General features: G+C 46.4%; 1 protein-coding gene across 1 annotated transcript in view; it reads right to left on the bottom strand.

The window, feature by feature from the left end:
* LOC102829684 overlaps positions 1-12,887 on the bottom strand; it is a 105,158-nt gene that overhangs the window by 48,937 nt on the left and 43,334 nt on the right. The window contains exon 6 of the mRNA XM_006860279.1: positions 849-928. Coding sequence (XP_006860341.1) covers positions 849-928 — 80 coding nt within the window. The remainder of the gene's footprint in view (positions 1-848; positions 929-12,887) is intronic.

The raw sequence follows: 12,887 nt of genomic DNA, 5'->3' as shown, positions 1-12,887 counted from the left end.
TGCCCTGTAAACTTTCACTCAATCCACAATAAAAACCTTAAATTAAAAAAAATAATAAAATAAAACTGAACAAGGAGATACTGAATGGTTTAAAAGGTGTGCACCAGGGTTGGATCCTTCACCATATTTATTCAGTCTGTATCCTGACCAAATAATCTAAGAATTCTCTCCCAGCAAGCAGCTCTCAGCCTCCCTGTGACCTAGCAGGGGCTGGGGGCCACCATCACTGCTGGGAGAAGATCCCAGTGGAATGGCTGTCTTCGTTGGCAAAGAGACACTGGGATGGGAAAAAGGAGAGTCTTGGAGACAAGCAAGTAAAGAAATCGAGAGAAACCTCTGTGGCTAACGAGGTACCTTAGACCTCTGTGAGTGCAGGGGAGAAGGGACGCAGCAAGAGAGGAGTCGAGGGGGAGGAGCTGGGCTGACAAATAAGAGAAGGAAATGGGGAGGCAGAAGCAAAGGACAAGGAGGAGCCGCCTCCTACCACCAAAAAGAACAAGCTGAGAGCAGAACACATGTTTTGGACCCAGGGTCGCTGTGCTGGGAACCTCCTAGACCCAGGAGAAGACAGATAGCAAGACACACAGAGATCTGCAAGGAATGAGGGGCCCACAGATGCTGAAAGGTCCTAGCCAGCACCTTCACCTAGAGCTGGTGCTCTGAATTCAAACTGAAATATAACTGTTCATCAAAGCCAAACACAGCATCGGCAGCGCTCTAGTACCAGGGGAGGGGAGATGGAAGGAAGAGGCTGCCTTTGAAAGTCATTATTCAAACACCTCACACCTTTCAAAACTGCAGACGGATGGCAATCTTCAGCTCCAAGTACCGTGGCGTGCCTCCCTCACCGAGCCGCTGGCCTCTGAATGCAGCTGGCCGTGCGGAAGCCCTCAGCACCAGTTCTGCCAGGCTGCGGAAAGCCACTCCCCTGGAGACAGGGCCATTCCGCTGGGACACCTCCCCCTGCCTCTCATGCCGCCTGGGCTGGGGCCATGGAGCAGGAATGCAAGGCAGGCTTGTCTGCCGCCACTGAGACGGAACGAGCTGGAACACACTCCCATCCTACTGCAGTCAGAGCCACGCTGTGATGGACGAGGGTCAGGAGCTGCCCTGACCTGAGTCTTAGCACTCGATGGGGCCTTACTTAAAGCCCTGAGTTTCCTGAGGGGGCCGGGGGGGGGGGGGGGGGAGGGGAGAATCCAGCTGAGCCTCCCAGCAGCGGCCCCTGGCGGTTAGAGGCCTCCATGGTCTCCATGTCTGTCCTCTGCACCAAACACTGCTCAGCCTGTTTTCCATTCCTTTCAGCCTCTGGCTTGTGACCCATCATGATCTCCCATGGCGACCACCACAAACAAGGCCAGCTTCCCAGGGTGCCCAGCAAGCAGCACCCCTCAGGCCTGAAATGCCCCCCATCCCCAGATGCCAGGCCTCCTCCCGACTTCCCTGTGCATTCAGCTCCCTGCAGCATCCTGTCTGTGGGGTTTGTCCATCTGCACAGCTGACAGTTGACTCTGAAAAGACAGTGAGTGTCTTTATCTCAGCGTCTTGGCATCCGCACAGCGCAGTGCTACATGCACACAAGGTGTGGTGGGTTGGTGGGTGGCTCCACGAGGGGGTAAGTGGATGGATGGCTGAGGTAGATAAATGGGCCCATAGGGAGATGGATGGATGGATGGGTGGGTGGGTAAATGGGTAGGGTGGCTGGGGGGGGGGATGAATGGGTGGGTGGGTGGGTAGATAGATGGATGGATGGGTGGGTAGATGAATGGGTGGGTGGGTAGATGGGTAAGGTGGTAGGTGGATGGATGGATAAATAGATGGGTAGATGGATGGGTGAGGAGATGAATGGATGGATGGATTGGTGGATGTGCAGGTGAGTAGGTGAGTGGGTAGATGAATGGTTGGGTAGGTGGGTGGATTAGAGGATGGATGGGTGGGTAAGTGGGTGGATAGGTGGTTGGATGAGTGGATGGATTGGTGGGTGGATAGGTGGTTGGATGAGTGGATAAGTGAATGAGTAGGTGGGTGGGTAAGTGAATGAGTAGGTGGATGGGTAGGTGGGTGGGTAGATGAGTAGATGGGTAGGTGGATGGATTGGTAGATGGATGGGTGGGTAAGTGAATGAGTAGGTGGATGGATGGGTGAGTAAGTGAATGAGTAGGTGGGTGGATGGGTGGATTGGTAGATGGATGGGTGGGTAAGTGAATGAGTAGGTGGATGGATAGGTGGGTAAGTGAATGAGTAGGTGGGTGGGTAAGTGGGTGGATTGGGGGATGGACTGGTGGATGGATGGGTGGGTAAGTGAATGAGCGGGTGGGTGGGCAGGTGGGTGGGTGGGATGGAAACTGGCATCAAAGTCACTCTGAGCCCCTCCTGTGGGAATCTGAGCAGAAGGCCCCAGAACAGACTGCGAAGCAGACAACCTGGTTCTGGATTCCAGACCCTCATTGTGTGATCTCCAGGGACGTTACTCTGCCCACTGGTGCCCACTGGTGCCATAAGTTATCCAGACTCATGGCACCCCCATGTGTGGCAGGAGAACTGTGCCCCAGGGGTACCAGTGGGCACCTTTTTGAAAGTAGATCATCAGACCCTTTTTCCCAAAGTACCTCTGAGTACACTAGACCCTCCAAGCTAGCTGTTAATAGCCAACACATTCACCCTTTGTACCCTCCAGGGAAACAACCCACTTCATAGAATGAACCAAAGCACTTAGAAATGTGCCAGACACGTGGTAGGTCCAGGAAACCAAGCAGCATCAGCTCTGATAATCCTGGGAGCTCTCACCAAGGGTACAAAACCAAGTGTGTGTTTGACAATTCAGCCACAGCCCACATGGAAACAGAAGGCAAAGGGTTAACCTGTCAGCCTCAGGAAAGCAGGATTAGTGTGTCTGTCTGATTAGTTACTCAGCCCCCTGCATCTCCAGGGGGAGAGACCCTTGAAAGATTGGATTATGCAGTGAGAACCAGGCCAATGGATGTTGCTCTCACTCCAGCTCAGCCAGGGCTAGGGGCTCATTTCCCCTAGGTGGTCCAGGCCAGATTTCCTGCCCACTGGGAACTACAGCATGAAAGCACTTTTTCAAATCTGAAATTAAAACAATGAAATTTAGCACACTTGATTTTTAAAACAGGGACGCATCCAGAGCTCCAGCAAGTGACCGAGCTGGGCCCTGGGCTAGTAAAAAGCAGGAGTCTTCCAGAAAAGTAACTCATCCATGGGGTTCATGCCTGACAAAGTGATTCCAGGGATGGAATCTTCTCTGCTGGAATGACCTTTGCTTCTCCAAGGTCCTTGAGACTTTGGGAGATGTTGACAACCATTTGTATGCTGAGGCTGTAACCTATGGTAGTTGTTAATGTGTCGCTGAGTAGCTTCCAACTCAGATTAATTCTTCATTACTGCAAGTTAAGGCTTGAATTTTTCCTTAGTTCTTTCAGTTTGAGAAATGATAACTGTCTTCTTCGCTTTTGGTTAGAATTCCAGGTCTTTTCACATGTTATTATAATATTTGACTCTGACCTCTAGAGCTGCCCTTTGAAAGTTCAGCTCTTGGACCTCTTCATTTCATCCATTGGTTTTAGCAAATGGTGTGGTACTGCAGGATAACACGCTGGACAGCAAGGTCAATTTGAGCTGCAAGGTCGGCAGTTCAAACCTACCAGCCACTCCTTGTAACTCCTATACAGGATCGCTATGAGTCAGAACCAACTCGATGGTATTTAACAACAACAACATACTGCAAAGCAAGTTTCAGAGTCTCTTCTGACGTTCATTTTGTCGTCTTCTTTGTCTTTTGAAAGACCTTTTACATCCTGTATGATGTCCTTGATGTCATCCCACACTTCTTCTGCTCTTTGGTCTTTAGTTTCTAATGCATCAAATCTGTTCTTCAGATGATCTCTAAATTCAGGTGGGATATGTTCAACAATCATGTTAAATTATGATTCTCGTGGACTCATTTTCATTTTCTCCAGCTTCAGCCTGAACTTGCATATGAGCAATTGATAATCTGTTCCACAGATTTAGCTGATGATATGGAGCTTTTCTATCATCTCTTCCCACAGATGTACTTATTTTTATTTCTGTATATTCTATATGTGAGGTTCATGTTATAGTCATCTTTTATGCTGTTTAGAAAAAGTACTTTCAAGGAAGAAGTCATTGGTCCTGCAAAATTCTATCGTGCAATCTCCAGCATCATTTCTATCACAATGTTAGTATTTTTCAACTACTAATCCTTCCTCTTTATTTCCAACCTTTGCATTCCAATCGCCAGTAAGTATCAATACATCTGGACTGCATGTGTGATTAATTTCAGACTAAAGAAGTTGGTAGAATTTTTCAATTTCCTCATCACCTGCTTTAGTGGTTGGTGTGAAAATTTGAATAATAGGGATATTAATTGGTTTTCCTTGTAGGCGTGTATGGATGTTATCCTATCACAGACAGCATTATACTTTTAGATCTTGAAATGTTCTTTTTGATGGTGAATGTGACGCCATTCCTCTTCGATTTGTCCTTTCCAGTATAGTAAACCACAGGATATTGTTGTTAAGTACCGTGGAGTCGGTTTCGACTCATAGTGACCCTGCACAGGGTTTCCGAGGCTGTGAATCTTTACGGGAGCAGAAAGCCTCATCTTTCTCCCACGGAACGGCTGGTAGTTTCGAACTGCCGACCTTGAGGTTAGCAGCCCGACTTGTAACCATACGGTAGTCACATTCAAAATGGCCAATACAGGTCCATTTCCGCTCACTAATGCCTAGGACATCGATGTTCATGCGTTCCATGTCATTTTTGACAATTTCCAATTTTCCTAGATTCATACTTCGTACATTCCATGTTCTAATTATTAATGGATGTTTACAGCTGTTTCTCCTTTTTTTGAGTTGTGCGCCATCAGCCAATGAAGGTCCCAAAAGCTCTACTCCATTCACCTCATTATAGTCAAGTCTACTTTGAGAAGGCAGCTCTTCCCAATTATACATATAGTGAGTTCCGACGTAGAGGGCTCATCTTCTGATATTATATCTGAGAATGTTGTGGTGGTTGTTGTTGTTAAGTGCTGTAGAGTCCGTTCTGACTCGCAGTGACCCTGTATAGGGTTTCCAAGAAGCGGCTGGTGAGCTTGAACTGCCGACCTTGTGATTCAAACCGACTTGGCAGTCGAGCACATTAACTCATAGTGCTACACCAGGACTCCATATCCGACAATATTCTGATGTTATTCATCATGTCTCAACATTCGATATTGTGGTGCGGACAGTGTCCCACTGCTAGTCACAGGCTTTTCAGTGGCTTTGTCTGGAAGCTCAGCCGACACCTGTCCACCATGGGTGACCCTCCTGGTATTTAACATGCCAGTGGCATAGCTTCCAACATCACAGCAACATGCAAGCTACCACAGTAAGACAAACTGACAGACGAGTATTGGACTCATAAGGTAGATTCATTCTTTCCCAATTTGGGGGAGAGGGCCATTCCTCTAGGCCTTGAGTGTGTCATACTGCCCTACTTAGGCAACCACTGAGAGAAATCCATATTTGTGCCCATTACAAAGAAAGGTGAGCCGCCACAATGTCAAAATCATCAAACAATACCATTAATATCATACACAAATAAAATTTTGCTGAAGAGAGTTCAAAAATGGTTGCAGCAGTATATCAGCAGGAAGATGCCAGAAATTCCCACCTGATTCAGAAGAAGATTTGAATGAAGGATATCACTGCAGATATTTAGATGAACCTTGGCTGAAAGCAGAGAAAACCAGAGAGATGTGAACCTGGTTACAAAGACTATGCTAGGACTATGTGGATCATAAGTGTGGGTAGCATTGAGTAGAATGAGGATTTCAGAACACTTCATGGTGCTCATGAGGAACCTGTGCATAGACCAAGAGGTAGTTGTTCAACCAGAACAAGGAGGTGTTGAATGGGTTAAAATCAGGAAAGGTGTGCGGTAGAGCTGTGTCCTTTCACCATAATTGTTCAGTCTTCACACTAAGCCAACAACCTGAGAAGAGGGATTATATGAAGAACACCGCATCAGGGTTGGAGGAAGGCTCAGAACAGCCTACGATATGCAGACAATACAACTTTGCATGCTGAAAGCAAGGAATTACTAACAAAGATCAGAACACTATCCCCAGTGAATAGTCTTCATCTTGTCTAAACCGGTCTGCTGAAAAGAAATGGGGATAAGATTTGCATGATTCAATAGTGAATAATTGTTATCATAACTAATTGCAACTGTCAAAATTGTAAAGGTAGAAATTTTATAACAAAAAGGGGGCAGTAGTTAATCTTATAGTCCTAGGACCATCAAGGGAGAAGAGCACAAGCGGAATGCAGGACCTTATCCAGAGAAGCAGCCACACCAGAGATGGAGGCAGAGGTGGGGACGTGGAGAAAGGGAGTAGCTAAGGACTCTGGATTCATGGGAAGAGAGGGACTGAGTGCTGGCGAAAAAGAGGTAGGCTTGCAGAATGTGCCCTTTGGTTGTTTAAATGATTATATATGCTTGAGTGTTTTTGTGTACATCCCTCCCCTGCCTCCCAAAAAAAAAAAAAAGGGAATGGAAGCAAATACTGTTGAATGATGATTCACAATAAAAAAAATTATTTAAAAAAAAAAAAAACACTATAGTGTACATTATGGATTGCACCTCAATATACCAGAAACAAAACTCCTCAAAACGTCACCAACTAGCAACACGATAAACAGAGAATAAGTAAAGTTGTCAAGGTTTCGTCTTAGTTGGATCCACCATCAACACCATGGAATCAGCCGTCTAGATATCTAATGATTTATTGCATTGGGCAAATCAGCTGCAAATGACTTTCTTTTTGGAGGAAAAAGCAATGATGTCACTTTGAAGACTAAGGTGTGTCTAACTAGAGGCACCGTCTTTTCAATCATTTCCTATGCACAGGAAAGCTGGACAATAAATAAGGAAGATTGGAGAACAGATGCATTTGAATTACAGTGCTGACAAAGGTTCTTAACGATACTGTGTGAAGAAATCTGTGTTGAAAGAAGCACAGCCAGAATGCTCCTTAGAAGAGAAAATGGTGAGACTTTTTTGTACTTTGCACATTATCAGCAGAGACTAATCTCTGGAGAAGGGCATCATGCTAACGAGGGGGGAGGAAGACCCTCACCAAGATGGACTGATTAGTGACCGCACCAATGGGCTCCCCGTAGAAACGATTGTGAGAACAGTGCAGGACCGTGTTGTGTTTTGTTCTGCTGTATATGGGGTTTCTACAGGTATAGAAGGTAATCCTTGGTAGGAAATAAGTAGACTGGTTTCTGAAACCCACACACAGAGCACTTTGAGTTAATAACATAAATCTCAAAATATACAGGGAGGAGAATCCTGGCCTGGGGCACCATCAGAATGAGGGCACCATCAGAACTCCCCCTCATGTTCTTTCAAAGCCTGACTCAAGGGTGAGAGATTATTTTCTCTCCTGTTTCCCCAAGAAAAGGGGCCTTGATGATATAGTGGGTTAAGTGTTGGACTCCTAACTGCAAGGTTGGCAGTTCAAAGTCATTAACCTCCTCATGGAAGAAAGATGAGGCTGTGTGTTCCCGCAGAAACTCCTATGGAGTGGTTCTCCTCTGTCCTATAAGGTTGCTGTGTGTCGGAATTGACTCTACTACTATGGGTTTGGGGTTTTCCAGTCCAAGAAAGGGGCAACCTCAGAAAAGACACTGAACTAAAGCCAATAGAAGGTTTTTTAAGAACATGACATATTTTCTTTTCAGTGTTTATTTTCTAGTTGTTGTAAGTGCCGTTGAGTCGGTTCGGACCCATAGTGACCCTGTATAGGGCTTCCAAGGAGGAGCTGGTGAGCTTGAACCGCCAACCTTGTGGTTCAAGCCAATTCTGCGGTCCAGTGCATTAACCCGCAGCACCACCACCCCCACCCCCTAGGACCCCACCAGGGCTCTTCTCTTACACATACGTTATTTGCACTCTCTCGATCATCAGGTGAGGATTCCACTTATTTCTTTTGAGTTTTTACAACCTGTTTCCTGAGCAATGGGTGACTCTCCATTGGGTCACCCACAGAGATCTTCCAGCAGCTCTTCGTCAAAAAGCTAAGTGAGTGTTTCCACTGCTGGTGGGCCAGCTACCATGATTTAATGAGCATGAGTAGACTTAGAGTCTGCGCAGCTCACACTCCACTCTGGGAGTTGTTGCTTCATGGGTTCCGGTGATTAAAGCTGCACATCCACATGACCCCGAGATGCATGCTTATAGGGATTATACCTGTGTTTTCCTACCTACTCCCTGCATTGTTCTGCCTTAGAACACACAGGAGGCTGTGGAACCACCAGCTGGAAGCCGGGACTACGTCTTACAAGTATCCACCATCATCCCATCTCAAACACTACCCAGCAGGGCGGCTGTCCCAGGTGTGCCTGATCCTTGTCTAAGTCCTCTCAGAAATTCTTCCCACTGCTGAGGCTTTTGTATCTCACGTGGATTCTGACATCTGTTCCAAGCTGTTGGAGGCATCACGATGCATTGAACTGACTAGACAGCATTTAACAATAACACCAAGGAGGCTCTGAGATTTAAGCAATTGATGAGGTTTGGGGTCTATGTGGTTGGGCCACGATTCTCAGTGCTGTGGCCATTTAGATGTAGTAATGCCCATGAAGAGGTCCAATAGGATGCAGTCATCCCCACAACGAGATCTAATATGATGTAATCACCCCATGGGGATATCTAATATGTAGTCATCACATTGGGCGATCTAATATGATGTAATCATCACATGGAGGAGACCTAATATGATGTATTCACTCATGAGGAGATTTAATATGATGTAATCACTCCATGATGAGATCTAAATATGATGTAATCACCCCATGGGGATATCTAATATGTAGTCATCACATTGGGCGATCTAATATGATGTAATCATCACATGGAGGAGACCTAATATGATGTACTCACTCATGAGGAGATTTAATATGATGTAATCACTCCATGATGAGATCTAATATGATGTAGTCATCCCATGGGGAGACCTAATATGATGTAATCACCCCATGATGAAATCTGCTATGAGCAGCCAGTCAACTGAAAGACGCTTCCTTGAGGGTGTGGCCTGAACACCTTTTATCTTACAAGACATATAAAGGAGAGAGATGAAAGAAGAAATGGGGTAGACCTTCAAGAAAGAAGAGCCAGGAGTGGAGGGCATCCTTCTGACGTGGGGTCCCTGTACTGTGAAGCCCCCAGATCCAGGGAAGACGATGCCAGAGCACAGGGACATCTCCAAGGCCTGCTGGGCCTGTAGGTGCTGTAAGGTGACAAGGACCTTGCCCCAGGGCCAGTGTCTTAATTTGTACTTGGAGCCTCCTAAAGTGTCAGAGGTCACACTCCTTGCCTCTTAGAACCATCCACCGGGGAGCTGAACACAGGAGACGGCGGACACTTACAGAGGACCTGAAGACGACACTGATGGCAAACTCTCATGGAGAGCTATGATGTCACTGAGAAGTATTTACTCCAACAAGCTGTGGAGACACGTTTCTCATCCTGCAGCCTGGAAACGATGCCAGGACCCGGAGAAACCATTCAGGAGGGCTCCACGTTCGTGCGGTACACGTGTTTAAGGCAGACAAGCTAGACTCACAGAGCCCCCTAATGAAGTGACCACTGAGTGTGGACTCATGACCCTACGAGGGACACAGAGACAGATCTGAGCTCTGGTGCGGCGGCCAAGCCTGACCACAGTTTTGGACTGACAGAGACAGGGAGGGAAGGAGAGGTAACAATAGGACTGAGAGCTCACCTCACCCAGGAAGGGAGGACAGCCGAGATGGTCAGTGGTGGGGCTGAGGCTGGGGGAAGACAGGTGGCACTGAGGCCTCACCCCCTCAGCACATGTGTACCTCTCACAATGGGCCTTCTCTGCAGTGGTGGGTGCTGCTTACCCCCAACATCGCCTGGTCCATCTCAAGTCCATGGCTGTGTCCACTGAGAACTCTGTGTGCCTTCTAGCCTAGGGGTTTGTCTTCACAGCCGTCTATCCAACCATCTTCTGTGTCTGTCTGAGTCTGGGAGTTCTGCTGAAACCTGTCCACCCCGGGCGCCCTGCTGGTGTGTGGGAATTCCGGTGGCAAAGCTTCCAGCAGGTGGCCACAGCCACCCCAGAATGTCGTGCTGAGTTACCCCTTCCCATCACCATGTCCTTCAAGTCCTCTTGGTGGGTGAGTCTGGACTTTGAGCTCTGCTTCTCACATAGGGGTACTGAGGCTGAGAGACACTGCCATTGCCCGGGGTACAGAGGGAGGGTGTAGGGGTGGGCCTCACAGACACAGACCCCTCATAGGTCATTCACGCAGGACTCAGGTCTGGTCTCACTAGCTCATCTCAGGAAAGTCTCTGTTGCTGTTAAGTGCCATGGAGTCGCGATCCTGCATAGGATTTCTGAGGCTTTTTAAAAAGTCTTTGCAGGAGCAGAAGGCCTCATCTTTCTCCCATGGAGTGGCTGCTGGACTCAGACTGCCAACCTTGTGATTCCCAGTCCAATGCTTATCCTGCTAGCCCCTAAAACTGGCCCAGGGGCAGCCAGATCTGAGAAGAAGCCTCATTCCTCATACTGTTTTCTTGCCTTTTCCTTCCAGATTGCTGGTTCAAAGCTCCCCTTTTCCCCAACCCTCACGACTGCCTTGATCCTGACATCACCTTTTGAGGATGAATGAGGGAGTTTTCTACTTGCCTGAGCCAGGAGCCCAGAAAGCATGAAGCAGCGCCACCTTCTGGCCAGCATGGGAATGACTGCTGGTGTCTGGCTCAAAGGCACAAACGTAGGCAGTCTGACCTTTTCCATTCCAGCTGATGCTGTTGCTGGGCGGATTCCAACTCTCAGAGATGCCACATGGCAGGACAGAACTGACAGGGATTTTTTGGCTGTAACTTTCAGGGTCCCTGGTGGCACAGTGGTTAAAGCACTCCTCTGCTATCTGAAACATTGGCCATTTGAATTCACCAGCTCCAGATCATTAGCCAAAACAAGGCCGGGGCAGACTGTGGAATACAGCATCCGCTGCTCATATGCAAATTCAGGTTAAACCTGAAGAAAATTAAAACAAGTTCACAAGAGCCAAAACATAAGCTTGAACATATCTCACCTGAATTTAGAGATCATCTCAAGAATGAATTTGATCCATTAGACATGAAGACCAGAAGACTTGGGGGATGATTACAAGAATGTCACGCAGGAAAAAAGCAAAAGGTCATTAAGAAAACAAGAAAGAAGGAAAAGACCAAAATGGATGGCAGAAGAGACTCTGAAACTTGCTCTCCAGCATAGAGGTGCTAAAACAAATGGAAGAATGAGGAGGAAAAGGGATGAACAGAAAATTTCAAAGGCAGCTCAAGAAGAAAAAGTCAAGAATTACCATGAAATGCACAAAGACCTGGAGTTAGAAAACTGAAAAGGAAAAACATGCTCGGCATTTCTCAAGCTGAGCGAAGGAACTAAAGGAAATAATCAAGCCTCAGCTTGAAATACTGAAGGATTCTATAGGCAAAATACCGTGTGATGCGGAAAGCATCAAAAGAAGATGGAAGTGGAGAACAAACCAGATGGTGGATTGGGTAGATGTGCAGTGAGGAGCTCCATCAGAAATAAAACAGAATGACGGAACAAGCAGACTCAGGGGATGGTGCCAGAACTCTGAACCACATAGAAAGGAATATTTAGAACGCTGGAAGGCTTACAGCTATGGGAATCTGTAGCAGAAGCAAGAAATCTATTGCTTTCTAATTCAAGACCCTCAGCTGCTCCCAGAACCACCACCTTGGGTGAAATGAAGCCGGGGAAGGATCAGAGAAGCCACTGACACCTGACAGAACCGCGGAAATAAAGATTTGGATGCTCTTTTTTTATTATTTTTATCTGTTCATTGGTCTCTCGCTGGCTGTGCACCTCCATTCAGGTGACTAAAGGGGGTGCCGGAATGAGTGGACACCCCACCCCCAGCCCCGGAGGGTTCTACTATGCATGCACACAGATCTTCTCAAAATTTAAACTGAGAGTTTCCACTTAAAACCAAACGACAGTGCAAAAACAGCCACAGTGGCCCTGAACTGCTTATCACTAAGAAAAGGGCCTGAATGGGGATTGTGGAGTGGGACAGGCAGACCAAAAAGGAAGTAGGCCAAAAATTAAATCCTGAGTTATGTCACAACGACCAACAGTGCCATCTTGAAATTTCTCAGGAAGAAGAGTGAAATGGGAAGCCCATTTCCTAATCACATCTACCTGGAGGCTATCACAAAGCATACAAAATACCAAATACACACCTATCTAAGTATTAAGGCCACAGATAACTCCTGAATATACCAAAAAAAAACAGAAACAGATGACCATATCTGCACATGTCCAGAAACAAGATAAAGTGACTGAGGCAAATAAGCTGGAAGGAAACCTACACTCCATACTGGAAGATGGGCAGGCTTTGGAAATGCTTGAGAAGGAATTCAGAGAAATGATTATAAAATATATCAAAACACTACACAATGGAGTTGAGAAAAATAAGGAAGAAGTCAGGAAAGTGCTACAAGAACAATCAAATAAGATAGATACAGCATTGTAAATAATTCAAAACCTACAGAAAAAGGTCCAAATGATTAATAATTAAACATGTGAAATTGACAATACACTGAAAGGGCAAATGAGTAGAACTGAAGAATAGAAGCTAGAACTAGTGACCTAGAAGATAAATCTCTCAACACTACTAAGATAGAAAAGCAAACACAAAAAAAAAGGATTTAAAAAATCTGAAGAAGGCCTAAGATTAACGCTGGACAACATGAAGAGGAATAACTTAAGAATTATCAGCATTCCAGAA

This window comes from Chrysochloris asiatica, unplaced genomic scaffold, assembly GCF_000296735.1.
Source record: "Chrysochloris asiatica unplaced genomic scaffold, ChrAsi1.0 scaffold00037, whole genome shotgun sequence".
Lineage (NCBI taxonomy): Eukaryota > Metazoa > Chordata > Mammalia > Afrosoricida > Chrysochloridae > Chrysochloris > Chrysochloris asiatica.
The sequence above is the reverse complement of the archived record's forward strand: the minus strand, read 5'-3'. Positions and strand labels throughout refer to the sequence as shown.